The 19,870-nt window shown below is 37.7% G+C and overlaps 1 protein-coding gene across 4 annotated transcripts in view; it reads right to left on the bottom strand.

The window, feature by feature from the left end:
* Window positions 1-19,870, bottom strand: part of LOC146332762 (protein diaphanous homolog 3-like) — a 225,916-nt gene that overhangs the window by 184,333 nt on the left and 21,713 nt on the right. For all 4 annotated transcript variants that reach the window (XM_084715020.1, XM_084715038.1, XM_084715028.1 and 1 more), the window contains one exon: window positions 17,844-17,974. In XM_084715020.1, the coding sequence (XP_084571146.1) occupies window positions 17,844-17,974 (131 nt within the window). The remainder of the gene's footprint in view (window positions 1-17,843; window positions 17,975-19,870) is intronic.

Raw genomic sequence — 19,870 nt, 5'->3', positions numbered from 1 at the left:
TGAGCAGGTAGCTTTAGTTAATCTGTTTTCTCACTGTATATATACACACAATAAAACTCTTGATATTGTCCTTGGAAAGTCTCACATAAGGCTGACTCTCAAAGTGATGTAATAATGACAATAACAATAATAATAATATTTTCAAAAATCTAATTTGGACATGTATAGAGTTCCTCCAGCACAAAACTATAAAAACACTAATAATACTTGTTAAAGGCCTTGGTATACTGGCATTGATCTTCTGAGAGAAGAAAGAAAAATGGCAAAAAAAGAAAAATCATAATGCAGAGTAAGGAGTTTTGGTGCCAGGGGACAGAATTAGATTCTTATGGAAGTTATACTTGTATGAAGCAAGTGGCATTTGTGAGTTGTGCCTCTCCAAAGGAGGTTCGGCAAGGTCACAGCGCTGCATCAAATAAGCTATAGCAGGATCGAATTTTCCTGCTGTTCTTTATGTGAAAGTTGATTTTCAACACATCTTATAAAGAAGGTGCCTTTGATGGATTTCAAGCAGTGCTGCCTGGGATTAAAGGAGTAATATCGAAATCTTAGGACTAACATATTATATAGATTTATTTTCTTCTAAAAGGGCACATTTCTTTCCATCAAGAGAGGGAACCGCCATTTGAAAAAGGCAACGCCATCTACAAAGACGATCAAATTAATGAAGTAATTCCTGCTCTACATTAGTGCTGGTCAAAATATCAGCAAGTAATGGCATTTTTGTAATAGTTTTGTTGAAGATGCAGAAGAAGGAAGAGTACTATTTCCACAGTGATTTCAACACCATGTTTATTTACTTTTGTTTATTTAATTGAATGCTTAGCTACAGTAATTGAGCATTTTTTAAGTCTAATATCCAGCTTCCAGAAAACAAAATAATGAAAACTGTTCAACACATTTACATTATATTCATTAGGCTTCTACCTGAACACTTCAGGCAGGTTAATTGTTAGGAGGTTGTAATGAATTCTGGCTTAGGATACTAAGCCTGTGTGAGAACTGCAGAAGAAAAATGCAGAAAACAAAGTATTCTTTTACACAAACCAAAGACTCCCTTTGGTCTTCCCACATCCAGATTATAATGCTTGTTAAACCAGTACTCAAAAAAAACATGAAGGAACAAGTTTCTGTGTGTGATAGCGGTGCACAGCATAACAAAAGCAATATGCTATTGCCTTATGACAACACTTCTTGGATGTAATCAAAATACAACAGCAATCAGGATAAAAATAGTGTTACTTTTCCTTGTCACTGACAAATCGTATGCTACCCAAGGTTTTCAGCCAAGAAAGGTGGTGGGAATGGGACAAAGCAAGAATGATGTAAAAAGAAGTTTCAACTCCGATTCACACAAGAAGCAAAAATAGAAACAAATATTACATTGTGAGTTTAGGCAGAAACCTTTAGGTATGCAGAAAACAGAGGCGAAGACAGTGCGAGTGAGATTGTGAGCGACTGCACCTCCCTCCTGATTGAAACTGAATAATATCACTGAACATTAGCATTCAGTTTTTGTACTGTTCTAATCAACAAGCTGCATGCCTCCCAGCATCAAATCTACAGAAATTCTCAAGGTGACAACATAAAATGGGAAGCTGTTATCTGAATTTAATTTCTTGAAAAGGAGTATGGGGGTTGTAGGTAGATGTATCCATGAGTTTATTTGCCTGTTGTTACACTGTTTGTGTCTGGTAACGAATAGTGACAAACGGTACTGTTTTGTATGAAAAACTCTGGAGACCTCTATCAGATGGTTTGTTGTATGGATGATTTGCTTTATTTAACTTACATTCACACTTGTCACACCTCGATTGCACACAGGTGACAGGTGATTTCCATTCCAATATTTTCTGCAAAAAATCTTTTCTAGTGACGATTTAGGTGAGTTTGATTTGAGTGCAGTGACTAAATGCATGTGTTAGTGTAGCTGTTTCAAAGAAAGGCAACACATCAAGTTTGCATGTGTGTGGTATAAAGTTAGAAGGTATTTTTTTGTTGTTGTTGTTATATTTTAACTGAAAAAAGACCAATGGACAGCAGCCAGGCAGTGTCCTAACTGGCACTGGCAGGTAGTTTAAGGTTATGTAAGCTAAACAGAGATGTATGTATTGTTTCAAAACAAAGTTACAAAGTGTACAGTACAGTGTGAGCATTACACACATAACCGTCTCATGTACACTACAGTCATCTATATATGTTCTTCAACTCATCACTCCTCATTAACTAATCGCTTAAGACATGATAGATCATTGACTACAGTACTTAAAATTTCATTTCATCTTAGCTGAGAAATAACTGCATCTTGCATACATTGTTATACAAACAACTTAATACTGGTAATCAGAGATCTGAGATTTGTGGTGGCAGTTTTGAGGAATACTTTTGCACCTTTTGATGTATTTTAGCCCCTATGTTTTAAACAATTATGTCGAAAAACTCAGATACTGGGCAGCCTGTTGCCAAAGTTAGCTAAGGTATGTAATGTACCATGGAAACATAAGGGTAACTGCTGTTACATAAATCGTGTGTTCATGATACACTGATAAATAATTCATAAAAGTGAGGAATTTCCATGGAATAAATAAGTTAATAAATACATAAATTTGATGTAAGAGTAGAGTTGATGTATTAAATCTGATGTGTAAGAGGAAAAAATAATATATAATTTACTAAAATGTTGTCAGCACATATGTTCTACGTCATTGTTTATATTGTACGTTTCTTGTCAGAACCAATGTTCCCTGTTTGTGGTGCACCTGCAGTCAAGTTCATTGTGGGACAGTATACAACACGAGGTTAAATTCACGTCTGAAGCCCAAGCTGATGGTAAAGGAACCTTAAGAAACTTATAAGAGACTTTGAAGGATTTTCAAGTACTTCAAACCTCTTTTTACAACACGCGGCCAGCAAGGTATTTATTTAATTTGTAAAATGTTTGTTGCTTCATGTCTGAGCTGTGTGTCATTTTGTTCACCATCATTTCCATGTCATGTGCCTAATAACTCATTTAGATATTTTGTACTGTGTTTATTTATGAATATAGTTCTCACAGCGCAAGTGTGATGACATGAAAGCGAGGATGTAGCAGAGATGTGCCCAAGCAAAAATAAACTAGTTCATTTTCATTTCTTCTACTTTGTTGTTGTTTTTCTGATTTAATTTTAAATTGAATCTCCTACCAACAGGGACACTTTAGTCTATATAACAACCTCATAATAAATGGTGTGCAATATTATGTTTTTATTTGAATGGCCAGGATATATATCTACAGTTACTGACAACAATTTACAACAATTTAAGAACATTTTACACTACAGAATACATCAAACTTGAACATCAACATACTGTTGAAATGTCCAATTGGGAACTTGGAAATTCCAACTTTCCAGTTCAAACTGAACACATCATAATGCATGAGAATTGCAATGAGATGAAGAGGGAGATGAGACAGAAGAGAAAAACAGATCTGTCTGTATGTCACTGTAACAGAGACACCAGTTTGCAACGTAGCCCAGGTCATACACTTCATGCTGCATGATCAAAGTTTTTATATCACGTTAATACTTCTGTCCATATACCCACACTCATTTTCTTTTCAGCTGACGAGTCAGGAATAAACGATTCACTAAAAATATTAGCACGTTCATGAATGTGTGCTCTTTTAACACATTCATGCACAACAGTGCAAGGTTTAAAAGGGGATTTATTCTACAAATAGAAGCAACAGGCATCTTGAAATGTCCACATAGTGGTTTAAACATATATAACGGTAGTGAATGCTTAATTTAAAATTACAAAGGCTTCCATTTTAGTAGGCCTCTGTATCATCAAGGTCTATGACTGTGTGTGTGACAGGGTCAAGAAGATGACGTAGGTTATAAAAATTGCTACTGCCATACTGATGAAGACAGGCAAGGCTATTGCCATGATGGCTAAGGAATTGGGCTCTGTGGTTGAAAAGAAAAATCAATTTACCCCACATTTCTCACTGGGCCATGGCCCAGGCCATTCTGGTTATAGAGGAGGAAAGGCGGGGGTCTTGACAAGAGCTTCATTGAAATGCATAGCTCAGTGGCAACTGCATGCTAGTTTTTTGCCATTGGTAGATGAAGCAGAGAGCAAAGAAAAATAATCAGTTGATCTATAGCCGGAATTATTGCACAGGAAACCCAACAGGCCTGCACTGTCAGGGTCTACTGCAACAAATCTGAAAGACATCTGCCTTGAAACACACATGAAAAGTGGAAAGGGATAGTGGTGACATAAGTCTGCTTTCAAAGGCTTTTGGCAAAGGACCTGGCAAATTTAGACAATCTCAGTAGCCAGAGAGACAAAATCTTCTCATCCACAAGAGCAAGAACAATTAGGCTGATACAATAATGTATCTAAGGGGTGTGTCTCTGTATCATAGCTAAAGGTCAAGGAGAGCTGGGATAAGGTAGAAGATGGGCAGAAGATGGGCAGAACATGTGAGCGCCAGAACCTGCAACTCTGATGCTCACACTGTACGGATCGATGGACCGGCTACAACATGGGCGCCCACTCTGAACATAAGCACCGCACCCCAAATGAGTTTTGCCCAACAACAATTCAAATAAAATGTATTCAAACAAGATGGATATGTCCTCAATGTTAAACAAAACAACAGAAACGCAGCATTATTTTTCTTACTCTCTAATACATACCAATTACTATTTCTATTCTGAACAGAGAGTAATCTAGAAAAAGTTTCAAGACTACAGTTCTAGCCTCAGCATCTAAAATACTACTGCAATAGTATAAAACAAGCTCACTAGAGTTTATAATAGACCTCCTGACATCAGTTGTGTGGGAGTTCGGATTGTGGAACTGCTCACACTGCAAGAGAGCCAACCAAGATTGCTGATATGCTAGAAATCCACCTGAGAGACAGATAGTTGATCGTTCAGGCAATTAATCAGGTACCGTCAACCCTCTCAAACTGCGTGTCAAACGTACAACTTATCTGGAATGATATTTGGCCCATTTCTAACATGAGTAACAACTTTCCAAATCCCTACAATGTCTGACAACCTTCAAGCCACTAATGGAAGCAACAGCACATTGGGGCATGTGTGTAAATAATATTTACTATTCGCTATGTTGACTGTTTGTTCCCCTTTACAGTTTTATTATTCTATTGCAAGTATGTATTCATTCACCAACTTAGATCTGTAATTACAAGGGCAATGTGAATAAAGATATGTTTTTTTTTATAGTACAGTAGTTCAAATAATAGCAAGTATTTGCATTCTAGTTGCCTCAAAGAGGAATCAGTAGTGATATTCATATAGTGACCTGCTTCTTTATCCTTGTGCTGTTAAGTGGATTGTATTTGACACGCTGTCTGTCTAGACTCTAAAGTAATTAGTATTTTAAATTCTGCTCGCTAATCTAGCATGCTCTGGCAGCCCTTGGGTTTCATTAGTTCCTAACATCTGGCACCTCTCCCACATCCCTAATGAGAAACTTGTCCTTAGCGTTTGGAGCCCTGTTATGCAGAAATGGTCTGGAAACACTTCACTTTTCTTTCTGTTTCTTTCTTTGTGCCTGACTGCTACCTGTTAACATAATTATTGTCATTAGTCTTTTGGCATTATACAGATAGGACACAGTATCATAGGACAGCATGTCGTGGGTCCCTTCAGTGTTTACATGGGACAAAGCAGATCTACACATGTAGCTTTCAGGGTCATAGCTAGTTTTGGTGCTTGGTCTATTTCTTCCACCAGCAGTGTGCACATTTCACAAATATACGAGCATACAGGTGCAAGATAGCTAATCATGGAAGACTTGTTTTAATGTGTTTTAAATGTCAGTGTTGATTGAGGAGAAGTCCCTCGTAAATATAAATAAATAAAATACACAATTGATTTGGATGTTTTGCTTGGCCAATCAATATTAATTGATGTCGGTGTCCTGTCAACGACATTTTCAGTCAACAGAGAAGCTGCCCTCGTGGTTGCTGGTGGCAGTAAATACTTGTCATGCCAGTCAAAGAAGAATTGTGATTTCTCAAAGCTGACTTACATCAACTGATATATCTGTGTTGATCCTAACAACCTGTCGGGATTTTTAATTGGCACCAGCATAAGAAGATGACACGGTTCTTAATACTGTCAAATAAGTTCTGATTTGGGTTGTTTTCTCTACCAAGGACACCAATGGACCATCAATGAGAACACCACCAGACCTGAATCGAAACAAATTGAACTGCTGGAAAAAGTTGGAGTTCTAGAATGAAGATAGACTTGTCCTTTCACTATTAAGATGCTGATAGACACCATGAAGGAATATGACTTGTGGCAGCATTCAATCTAAAGATGGTGTGATTTGTGGGTTGGATGGGGTGCAGGTCCTTGATTGACACAAATTTATGTGGGAGCAGAGCTCATTTTTGCATTACTTTTCAGACATGGGCAACCTGCTCACCTGACAGTGATTTGCATCAGAGTTAGGAAATATCCCTCTCAGTCCAAGAACCTCAGAATAGTTTTTTTTTTTTTTTTTTTTTAATTTCAGGTGGCGAAGAAAAACAACAATGCTATCAAGACAAAAATTACTTCTTGGAAATTTATCCTATGTTATCGGTAAGTCTCCCAAGACGTGAATGACACACTGCAATTTACTTTTATTTGATATTTATACAATGTAATAAACAGTAAATTAATTCTCACTCTGAGATCAGAGGCATACTGTAATCACACCCATCAACGGATGCAAAAGAAGTACAGCAATATTCGACTGAGGGCTATCATCTCAGAAAGATACCAAGAAACAGAGCAAGGCAGAAAGCATTAAAAAAATAAGGAAAACAAATTCATCATCCCATTCCCTGGGAAACAAAAACAGTCATAAATCAAAGAGAAAAATGAGGCACCTTATCTGGCTAACTTCACAGTTAAGGTAGCTTGACTTCTAACAGAGTCTCAGGAGAATGCCTCCAAGGTTCCTAGGCAGTGCAGCACAGTGTTGCACTCTGCTAAAGCGGTTATGAACCAGAAATAAAAAATTAACTTTAAAATGTTGTCCCGAGCATAACAAGTTAACTGACTACAGGAGGGTTCCCCAGGGACAGAGAGGAGGAGGCTTAAGTCACAGAAATGTGGGACATCTGAAACAAAAATAGAGGAGGTGATTTTATCCAGTGAGAGCTGACTGACGTCACTCCACCAGATTGCCAATAACAAGAAAAACAATGCTTATAAAAGCCAGGCAACAGCAAATATCATGCTGTCGTATAAATATCTCAGTTTTGATAGTGTGAAATAGTGCATGACAAGTTTTATTTGTGTGTTGAGAAAGTGATGTGAAATAGTGTTTTTTAAAAATCATATTTTTTCAACAATAACAGTTAAAACAGTAATACAGCTTTAAGTCTTTGCTAAATTGCAATACTCATCAAAGCAGATACAAGGGCTGCAACTAGTCCTGACCATTTTAATTGTTAACTAAGAGAGAAAAACATAATTTATAAAAAGAAAAAACACAAACACGTTAACACAATGAAAAAACTCCAAACTGCATCACTGAATATTACACAGTGAACATATCATGTCTATGTACCTCCCTCAGACTTTGAAATCCAAAAGCAAATTTGAGACCCCCAAAAATCATTTTGGTAGGTCAATCCTAAATTACCCTGTTCAGGGTGGGTGTTCTGCTGGAGGCTGCTGACATCTGAAACATCTCTCACTATAATGCAGTCCATTTCAACACCACTGTAAATTGCAACCACGATAATAACCATATAGTTAAATCAATACATATCAGTATTAATCAAATTTACGTCTGATTGGATTGCATTTAATTTTACAGGTGTTCCTAATAAAGTGGGAACTGAGTGCCGAACAAGAAAGGAGAAAGGCATTAGTGTGTATATTTTGTGCCTATGAGATTACTATCAGTATGATTGTTTAAGGAATTGTGCATCTTTGTGTGCAGTACATGGGTGGCAGGCGTATGAGAGACAGGAAGAGCATCCAAGGTTTATTAAAAACATTGGTGTAAGGACGAGAGATGCTAAACTTTACCCTACTTTACAGCTAAACTGAAAAAATAAATCTTGGGACTTAAACCTGAAGGTCAGCTTTAATATAATATCAAAAACCAATTTCCACTTGTTTGTCAGATCCATTTATCAAATCCATTTAATACAATTACATCCTGTAGCCTTGCTGGTCTTGTGGGCCAGTACCGTGGGCTCTGTGCACAAAAAAGAAGAGAGCTAGAATAGCTGTGGTGGGTAAGGTATACAGGGGTCAGAGGTAAGCGTCACGGGGTGACGGTCTGGAGCCACAGGAAGTACCAAATTACCACTAAGTCTGTCTGCTCCTCCAGAAAGAATCTGATGGGGGAGCATATAAGCCTGTCAGCCAATACTAGCAGAATGCAACCACCTGATATTGGATGAATGGTTTGCTACAACAGTGCCAGGGAAGTGACAGTGATAAGCATCCAAAAACAGTGGCAGACAAAATACCTTTACTGCCAAATCAATCCCACAACTCAGGAATGTAATGGGGCTATTAGATACCAAGCAGTTACTGCTGCCGGCCTACTGTTTCTAGCCAAGGTAGATTCATGGTCAAGCCAAATTATGTCATTATATGAGCCTGACTGTCCATTTTAGTAGAGGTGACTTCATTAAGAGTTGGTGCCTGAAGGCCATGATTTCCCTTAAGGTTCAGACAGGTGAGGGTCCTTTTAACAGCAGTAGGTACGCATAAGGTCAGACATATACTTGCGTTTTAACCACACATTTGCTTAAAATAGACATATATAGCACATTAAAATAATGATAATAGTGGCATATGTTAAAGTTTGTCGAATTTCCACCTCATTTAATAGACTCCATGTCAGACACCTGATCAGAAAAATACTGGACTTTAAATTAAAAAGGAGCTATGATGCATTTTGATTTAATCACCAATCACTGTCAACCCTTTACTGAACTGAAAAATCAGTATTTTGGCTTAAAACTAAGACTGGTCATGACATTAATTATTATTTAATCTCTGGAGTCATATGCAGGTAAGATGATCACTGGTAGTTTATTTTTGCATCAGTGAGAATCAAAGAAAATTATTTTTGCTATTTTTCTGCTGACTGAAATTAATTACACACTGTAATGTTAGTTAAAGCCATTTCTCACTCATATCCGTCTGATAAAGTGAGCAGAAAGTACAAAACAGCAGAATAACGCTGTCAGATGGTGCATGATGTAAAGTTAACGGCAGCAGTGCAGACATCACTTTTAACATGGGGGTGATGAAGAAACTTCTAGAAAATCTATCTTAAGTGACTTCTACTAACAGAAACAAGTTCCACATGTTGATAATCCAGATATCTCGTCCTTGGTTGCTGACAGAAACTAAACAGGGTGATGCTGCTGCTGCTGCAAGAAGAACACAGGTCGCTCTCTGCTTCATTTATAGCGCTCGTGCGAAGCAGTTCGTCTTGCCAAGATAAGTCATGTCCAGTTTGTGGAGCTAAAGATAGCCAAACTCTTGCATCTCTGTCCAAAATACTCCCACATTTTAGATGATGGCCGCAAGGCTCTCTGCAGCTAGTTCTACGGGTGACTCCATCCTCTGACCAGGCACAGCAGAATCACAGCACAAATCACCACAGCCCTATAATGTACTGAGGCGATTTACAGCAGCTCTGACCAAGACTCTGACTCCAGGGAAGAGGAAGACACAGTGGGCTCAGATGGTGTCAGGAAAGGCATGGCGCACAAGAGGAGCATGTTTGTGGTGAATTATTTTTTAAGTATGCATATTCATCTTGCTGACAAGTATGCAAGTAGTTGTTTTTATTAAGGTGGAAATTATTTATTCCATTAGAATTTAACAGGTGGCTGGCCTCATGCCCCTTATAAAATTTATGTTTTAAAGGCTAATTTTTACCATTTTAAGTTTCTCTGTAATGTAGCACAGTGTTAACAATGTTACTTATAACATTCTCTCTCAGCCCTGGAACTCAAAGCATATTCGGATGCACCAAAAAATATCATATAAGCGTGCGCCAACTAGTTGACTAATGGCTTGAACGACTACTAGTTAACTAGGAAAATCTTTGGTCGTGGATATCCTTACAACATGAGTACATCCTGTGTTCTTTGTGTTGTTCTGCAAGCAATGGTCACTGATGTCGCTTTTATAGCACTAATGTCTCATCTTGATCAACAGAAACAAATATAGACAAGTGGTATATCTCACTATGTTTACTATTAACAAAACTAACAATTAAGTTTTTTTTTTTTTTTATCAAGCTCTGAAGAACATTTGTCCTTGGCGTCGTTTGTGCATTTTAATAGATGTCACTGATTCTGATCAATGCTCTTAAGATCTTCTCTTGATCATCTTCATGGAAGTGCAGTGCACAAGAGGTTCTAGAAAACATAATGAAGTCTCTTCTTTTACACCTACATATATGTGCAATCACTCATGTACTACTGTGTAAGTAAGTGGAAGAGGGCAGTGGTGGGCCTGAGTGCTATTCACATGATAACTCAAAAAGATGAGCCTGGCAGTAGGAAGGCTTTATTAGCAATGAAAAGGCTTAGACTTGATGAGGTCAATGAGACAAGACATTCCACCTGTGTTACCAACATATAAATAACATAATCTTCATGTACTGTTGGACACAGTGTACTGATGTTGGAGGCAATGGAAGGTAAGAAAAAGGTAAAGTAGTCATACAGTACCAATCCAAAAACTTGATTTGAAAGATAGAGTCAAGGTCTAAAATGTTTTGTGCTAATAAAAAAGAAAGAGAGTAGCAATTACCATTAAGTGTCCATTAGTTTCTTCCGATGCATAAACGATAGACTGTATAAAAGAACTAAAAATAACTTTTTTCACATTAACGCTGACATTAAATTTGACATTTAAGTGTTTTGATCACATATGTATTGATCTACAGTTGAGGACAAAATTATTAGCCCCCCTATGAAATTTAAAGTTTTTTTCAAAATTTTTCAAAGTTCTTTTTTAACAGAGCAAGAAATTTTCAACATAGCATTTCTAAACATACTAGTTTTTTAAGAAAGTTTAAATTATTTCTATTTGCACACGATAACAGAATTATTTCAGAAAAAACTAAAATTACCAGTGTCAATATTATTAGCCCCCTTAAAAACTGACCTTTTGATTGAGCCATAGCACAAACCACTGTTGTATGATGTGCTTTAACTTTATAATGCTCAAAGCTTGTAAAATCAAGTTAAAACTGAGGGCTATCTTCCAATTTAGACACAGAATAAAAACTTCAGTAAGAGTTTGAGCTGTCACTTGAGAAAGCATCATGCCAAAAACAAAAGAAATCAGTTTTGACTTGAGAAAATGAATTGTTGATGCTCACAAAGCAGAAGGATATACAAAGTTATCACTGCATTTCCAAGTGTCAAGAACTGGAGTGAGAAGTATCATCAAGAAATTTAAAGAGAGCCACACAGTACAGAACAAGGCTGGCAGAGGTAGGAAGCGAAAGATTTCTCTGGAAAGAAAACTAGTAAGAGATGTGTCTAAAGACCCCAGAACATCTGCCAAGACACTAGTGATTGACTTAGCCAAGTCAGGAATTGTAGTCTCAAAGAAGACAATCACTAGAGCCCTACACATGAATGCACTGCAAGGTTGCAGACCAAGAAAAACTCCACTTCTGCAGAAGAGACACCTTCAAGCCAGACTGAAGTATGCCAAGGACAACCCAGAGAAAGATTATGCACACTGGAAGCGTGTCCTTTGGTCAGATGAGACGAAACTAGAGCTCTTTGGTCATAGGAACGTTGCTTATGTGTGGAGAAAGGGAGAGGTGTATAACCCAAAGAACCCCGACCCCACAGTGAAACACGGTGGTGACAGTATTATGCTGTTGGGATGCTTCAGAGTGTCTGGATTTGCAAAAGAAGAATGGGCTGGGATTCCTCAGGAGACGTGTCTGAGACTTGTTGAAAATTACAACAAACGACTGCAGGCTGTTATCCAGCAAAAAGGATACACAATTGACTGTTAGCATCAGGGGGGCTAATAATGTTGACCCTGGCAGTTTTTGTTTTTTGCGAAATAATTCTGTTTCTGTGTGCAAAGTAAAATAATGTAAGCATCCAAAATAAAACTAAGATCTTTGGAAAAGCTGTGTTAAAAATTCCTTGCTCTGTTTAACAGAATTTACAATGCAGCAGAGCATGGATGACAAATTCATCTGTTCACTGGATCCAAGTGGGGTTTTCCCTGGCATGACATCTCACTGTATAAAAGCACAACTTTCTAATTTTATTTGGTTAGCAAAAAACACGTATTGCAATCTTCAGTCAGGGCCCGTATGTCCACAACCACACACTCTGTGAAATGTCTGTGTACGCATGAAAAATAAGAATACAAAATTGAGTTTGATCAAAGAATAAAGATTTATTTAATCAACACTGGCAGATCATTAGGACAATATAAATGAGTAGGAGAGAATGTTTGGAAATAATTCAAATGAAAAAGCAAATAAACATTTTATTGAGTAACATTGACACATATCAGCAGAATTTTAGATGGCAGCAGTATCGGGCAAGTATCAAGATCAGGACTGTCTTTTGGAATACAGACCTTGGGGACTGTAAAGCAGCTGTCCTTCCTATTTACTATTAAACTAATGGAATATTCACAGAAGAGTCTTCCTTTCCCTGAGCTTTCTTTTTTTTTATTCTTACTGCTGGGACGTGACGATGAAGGGCAGTTTGCTTGTAGCTTATGCTTTCTCAGCGTATTCATCTGCAGATTTTTCAAGGGTGCAAATGTCAGACTCCATCCTAGCCCTTTTCTCTTTCAAATCATCCAGCTCATCTGTGAGGGCCTTTCTCCTCTAGTCAACAGCTTGCTGCTCTCTTTCTCATCTCTTCATCCAGGTAGCCACGGCACCTGACTCCTGCTGCCAAGACCAGCAGCTCTTTGGTGATCTCTAGCTTTGTTATGCCCCATACAGACCTGACATGGTGAACAATGAACATCTGAGCCACCAGGGACTTCTGTCTGATTCTCCAGTCTACTCATGTTGATGGAAAATCCTCTCTCAACACTGGCCTGTCCATGACATAGTACAAGTGCATTTGTGATATGGTTTAATCCCACTGTCTCATACTGTAGAGGTATCAGCCTGATCTGTTTGGGGTCAAATTCCCCATCTGCATGGTTAGCTTCAACAAGTATAAGCAACAGTTCCTTAGACTCTGCCATGCACATTGGCTCTATGCACAGCATGCTTCTAATTAATATTAGGTGATACACTACCGTTTTTGCAACACTGTCTCAAGTAGTGTGATCATCTTACAGTCAATCTCTAGTCTGTGCCTCTCTGGAATATCTTGTAAAGACTTGAGCTGGTTCAGGGTGGCTTCTGCTACAAAAAACAGTATCAATCTGAGAACGATCCTTGTGCAGACAGCTGTCTTCGAAGGGACGTGGAGGAGCCTCAGTGAAGACGTAGCCTCTTAGAGGTGCTTTTCCTTTGAAACTCATCCATGAACCCTGCAGACAGACAAAATGAGATGAGTTTATGTTTCAGTTTGATCACTCTTAATTTGCAAATTCAAATGTCATGCACTGGGTCATTTAATGAATATTACACTCTTAGTTGAATTAAACAAATCCAACAACTGAATAATATCTATTCATAACATAGATGATACAAACTACAGTAGTGTACAGTGATTATATTCTGTAAATTAAGTAAATGTCATTAAAAAGTAAAAGTCTTTTGTCAGATGCTATCAATTTGCCCCTGACTGCTTATGACACCTGTTATGATAGCTTTATGATGTTAAGAGGTATAATAGAATGGAAAACAAGGGAAACAAGTCACACTTTCTAGGTGTATCTGAGAGAATGCAATGTCTAAAATAAAACATCAGCAGCTACACCATCAATATGTTTATCCTTACCTTTAATTGGTTTGTACATGTCCGCAGAGAGAAAGGTCAGTCAGGGTTGGTCTGCTTGATACATGCTGAGGAAGGCAATGATTTCTTTTGCAGTGCGGTTGTTGTCTCACAGTGAAAAGAGGATCAGCACTTCCTCAAAATGATTCCACATTTGGACAGGGTAGTTTACCTTTTCCTACAGTCTGGACATCATGTTTGACATACAGCCAGAGCAGAAATCCTCTTTTTGACACGCTGACATTCTCAATCCACCGGTACTCACAAAACTGAAGCATTGACATGCTGCATCCAGTTGTTGTCATAAAATCTTCATGAGGGGCAGGGCAATCGGCGAACAGTCAGTGCAGGCTAGAGTGTTCCACTTCCCAACAGATTTACATCCATTTAACGCATTGTGCACTATTTGTAATCTGCACAAACTGAGTGATTAGCAACTTCCCTACATCGTTCTGCAAGTATCTCTGAAGTATTTGGAACACTTTCCAATTCACATTCAGCTCATCCATTGAGATCATTGAGACGTACAAGGTTCATGACTCTGATCTCTGAGAGCAGGTCTGTCATTTTCTCAACAATATCCAGAGCTTATGAATGGCCCATAAACTCTGAGCAGAGTCGACCCATAGCCTCATATTATATATGTGTGGCATCTGGTTAGCCTGTAAATAGTTGTTTGGGCTTTTATCAAATAACATGACATACACTCTTTGCTTCAACACTTTTTGACATAAAGTAAGGAGCCATCCTTAATGTACATACAGTGCTTAACAAATGTATTAGACCACCTAACATAAAAACAAGAAAGCATTAATATTTTAGAAAGCTTTCAAAAACTAAAAACTAAAAATGTTACTGTTATTTACTTGACAAATAACAAACTGGAAGAACTAAATAGTCCTTTTTCCACACATACCAACCAAAAAACATAACATTCTGTATGGCCTCCTTTGGCCTTGATAACAGCTTGCATTCTTGCTGGCATTGTTTTTATGTACTTTTCAACAGTGTCTTTTGTTACTGAATTCCAAATACTTTCTAGCTGTTCCCACACACAGACTTGCTTTTGATGAAACCTTAATGCGATCAATCTTTGAACCTACTAAATCCCAAATTTGTTCAATAGGATAAAAATTTGGATTTTGATTTGGCCAGTCCATCAGTTCCAGTGCTCCAGATTCCTTTTACTTGGTCAAATAGTCTCTGCACAGCTTTGAAGTATGCTTGGGGTCATTGTCCTGTTGTTATATGCAATGCATCTGGCATCAAAACGTTCTCCAGAATTTCTGCGGACATAAACACGACGATGCTGAGAGAAGAGTTCAAACTTGGATTCGTCCGTCCAGAGTACCTTCCTCCAGTCATCAACAGTCCAGTGTTTGTGCTCCCTGGCAAATCTGAGGCGTTTCTGGATGTTTGCAGGCCTCTTCTTAGCAGCTAGTCTTCCCTTGAAGCCTTGTTCCATCAGTCGTCTGCTTATGGTCATTCTGGAGACTTTCTCAGACTCTGATCTAGAAGCATTTATCTCTGCCTGAAGATCAGCAGTGGTCTTCCTTCTGTCTCTAGTACTTAAAATCTTGACGCGTCTGACATCTGGTTCAGTTAACTTTCGTTTCCTGCCTCTTCCTTGGCGCATTTTGTAAGTACCAGTCTCGGCAATTGACTCCAAAGCGTACTGTGAGAAGTGAAGACGTTATGTCTTTCTCTATTTGTCTCACAGACCATCCAGCATCATGAAGTGCTTTAATGCGGACTCTTTCATTTTCAGTGATCTCGACATTTTACCATTTTGAACAGGAATGAGGAATTTCAAACTGAATTCACCTTTTCATACCCAAATTTGAGCCGGCTCACTGGGCTTCTCTGAGAAGTGAGAAATTAATCAAGCATAACATTCAACCACTAAAACTAATTTTTCTGTTCAGGAATGCAAGTACATATCTATAATTTGACATCTTAATCAAGAAATAATAACATGCTTTACTATTTTTTCTGTTTTTTTTGCAAAACAGTGAATTTGAAAATTCATGGATAATAATACTTGTATTTTAGCATTAAAAATATCATCTCAGTTAAAGAGCTTCTACATACTGGTGTATTAACCATTAAAGAAACATAAAAAATATTTTGGTAATTACCAATGCTGTTAAATTAGGGCAGCTGTGGCATAAACCTTACACTGGTTGGTGGTCTAATAAATTTGTTAAGCACTGTGTATATAAGCAAATCTGACTTCGAAGTAGCCAGCGCAGGCACCTGGAGTACATCTGGAGGTTACGGGTTCATGTTTGGACACATGATTCAAAATAAATGCTCATGAACTCTGCTTTACACACAAACTACGTATTCATGACATCAATCGTGACAATGGCATATTGTGATCAAATAAATCTGCGTGTATGCATGTGGCGATAGGAGGTGGTAAAGTGTTAAAAGGGCAGCAAAGACAAAATGTTTGAGTTTAGAGAGAGCCAAAAGCAACCATCTAAATCAAAGAGAGGGACACAACCAAGATAAGACTGCCTGGGATCAGCTTGTCAGTGTGGCTTAGATATCGCCATAGGAACACTGCCCACCTACTCATCGAGTCAGTTTTACTTTGTACTGGCAAAAATTTTAACTTTACAGTGATTAAGCATTGTGACACAAAACTAGCCACCCTACCCCAAACAGCATTTTGTTCAGGATGTGCAGCACTGCATACCTCTAATCTGAGTCTTAAAAACATATGACCACAGAATTCCTTACAGAATTCCTTCCTCCATGGTTTCATCTGGAATTTTTACCAAAAGATTATTGATGGACTGGTTTCAAATTAAAAACTAAATTTATAAGGTTTAAGATTGCATGGGAAAACTACATAATGTCAGTATTTCACCTAGAAAAAGTAATTGCAGAGATGAACAATGCTTGAAAAAACTTGCCAATATATGAAACATAGTTCTATTAAGTGAACAAAGGCCTGGGTGTGGGAGATATGAACACAAACACATTGTTGTAAAACACTTAACGGCATTACAGTGGAATTACATGCTTAAAAAGGTAGCACAGATGCACAGAAGCTGATGATAATGTGCCCACCTCTATTACTACTAGCTTGTAAAGAACAGTGAAAAAGTTATATGGGCATCCAGAATTCCAGAGGTCATTTTCATTTTTCTCACAGACAACTAAAGTAGCTGACAGCTGGGGCATCTCTGAGGTTTGAATGTACATTACATTCTCCTGGTAAAATGATCAGCACAAACAGTGAGAAACAATGTTGAAAACAAATTTGTGCTATTATAAAAAGTAAACAGCACAAGACTATGCATAATGTAATAATAATAAAGACTCCCACTGGGCATTGCCCTATGAAACAACTCCTCCAACAATCTTAAAAGTCTGTTGCTCACACTGCTTCTGATGGTCTCAAGCAAAACATTAGGCTTATGCTTCATAGAACTCTATACATAAGACAGTTTAAACGAGTTCACTCCGATTTCAAATCCATTCTGAATTAATTCAGTAAACAAGCTCTGGTTTTCTGTTCTCAGTGAAGCATTTTCAATTTGCTACAACAGTGACTCACACCTCAGCCTGGAATGATCTCTACAGCTGCAACCTCTGAGGCTATATGAGCTGGGGCCCCGTTCACTTTGCTACTCTAAACTTTTAATGTCTTGTTTGAATCCTTTCATTCCGTTACATTAAAGCAATATGAATATTAAATTTAATTTATTGACATAATGACATTTTTAAAAGAGAAAAAGAAGATATATGCAAATATGTAACTAAAAAATGTCATACGATGGTGATGACTCTAAACTGTGTAATTATTAACAAAAAGAGACAATGGTGAGGGCACTTGAACAAAAGAGAGCATCCTCAGTGTCATAATCGTGTACTGTACCTGACAGGGTTGCTGGTAAGGGAGACTCGCAGTGAGTCTAGACAGGCAAACAGACGTTCGTCCATCACCCCCGACTTTAACTCTCCCAGGAATTCCTGGGGAGATATCTGATGACTGCTTCTCAAGCTACCCTGGAAAAAAAGAGAAAAAGAAGAAATCCCTTTAATGTAGCCATAGAAAAAGTGATCAGAAGAACATGAGGCCATAAACTCTGAATAGTCAGTGCACTGGCAGAAACACCCCATGTGAACCATTTTTAATAGTCAGTTGCAAAAGTACAAATGTACAAAAGTGCTCAAGGATTCCTTTCCACTACTGTGCAAATTACAAACCACCAAACATAATCAAGTCTAGCATGCTTCAACAAATTCCATAATAATAATTCCAGTCAGATGAGTGTGTATATGTTTTTCTCCATATTTTTTCTCCTCATCTGTGATGAAACATTCACATTTTAATTAAACAGCAGTATGGCACTCAAAGTGCACGTACTTTACCAGCACTATGCAAAGATTACAGAGGGCCGGGGAAAAAAAGCCACCTTCGTCAAGAATATCTCTAATGTTCTCTTATCCAAAAAAACCGCCCAGGGACCATAGCTTGGTAATGTTGGTCAGGCACTTTTCCCTTTCAATCGATTATTTATCTAATTAAAACCATTTTGAATGAGCTGGATATGAGTATCAGCGCATATGCAAGTAGGTAAAATATTTTTTTTGAGCTGTGGCATCAATTTTTACATTTGATAAGACTGGATGACTTATTGAAAAATAAAGTCTATACTCGTATAATTTAGTGGAAAAAGAAAAAATGTATAATATTAAAATTAGACCAATAATATCTATATAGAGTAAACAAACACTGTTAATGCCAAGTGTATCTTTCTCTTCATTTGGAAAAGCATGGACTTTACTAAATGTTGCACATTATATGACACTACATAATTTTATTTCCACTATCTGTTTATACTTATATCTGTCAAATCTGTTCTTAATTAACATGGAAAAGTTCAACAGTTTGTTTACTTATTTATTTACACTCCCAATATAAAACTCTCAGCAGTGATACTTTAAATTAGGCTAACATTTGAAGTAAGAATGACGACTTGTTTTTTTGACCACCTAATTTTTCCAGGCTTTTGGATCAAAGCCAGCAACCTAAAATCCTTAAGCAAGCCCTGGGTTATAGCTAGACCCAAATGCATATTGCTCAGTTCTCTTTAATATGACAGTAAGTCAAGTCTCTTAATTAGTTTTCAAACCTTCAAATATTTCACACCAAAATGACACATTTCCCAAATAGCACATTTCCAAAGGGGCACAGAATCTAAAATCTTTTCATGTTGGTTCAAAATTTAGTCATCAGCACAGAAATCACAGCAATTAACTAGACAGCCATCATCTCTCACCCTGCAATGTTCTACAATCTTTGATCACAAGCAAAAGAAAACATCTCAAGTGTCACATATAAAGTGTATTTGAATTGTTTTATTATTTATCTGTTTATGCATAACTAAAGGGTCACCCTGTTTCCTCCTTGTCATGGCCTCAATCCCCAAGTAGCCTTTAGAAAGAGCCTTTGCAAATGTAAAACTTTCTAATTAAAATGTATCCAACCATAGACTTGAAAAAGCAGTGACTATCTGCCCCATCTACTTACAATCTACATGCATCTTGCCAAATTAGTGAATATGCATGTAGCTTTTTTGTTGTCCTGGAAGACAGTAGCAAGACACTTAAATGGATGTTGAGAGAAAGCTACTTATTCAGTTTATCAAGACAGCTGCGCTAATGCCAAAACTTCACACATCGTTGGGTACATTTTGATTCATCAAAGGCCTTAGAAATCAGCCCGTATCACTACTGGCAGGAATAAATAATCCCTCACCCTTGCAGGCTGCCAAAACAATGGAACTATGCCCAGTCTGTCTCTCCCCTGACACCTCAAGCCCCAATCTACAATATTATCCTCAATATATTATAAAAAATAAAATTACATGTCAAAATCTCACTCAGAAAGCCCGTTTT

Source organism: Lutjanus erythropterus, chromosome 1, assembly GCF_056507025.1.
Source record: "Lutjanus erythropterus isolate fLutEry1 chromosome 1, fLutEry1.hap2, whole genome shotgun sequence".
NCBI lineage: Eukaryota > Metazoa > Chordata > Actinopteri > Lutjaniformes > Lutjanidae > Lutjanus > Lutjanus erythropterus.
This window is presented reverse-complemented; position numbering and strand designations above follow the sequence as displayed.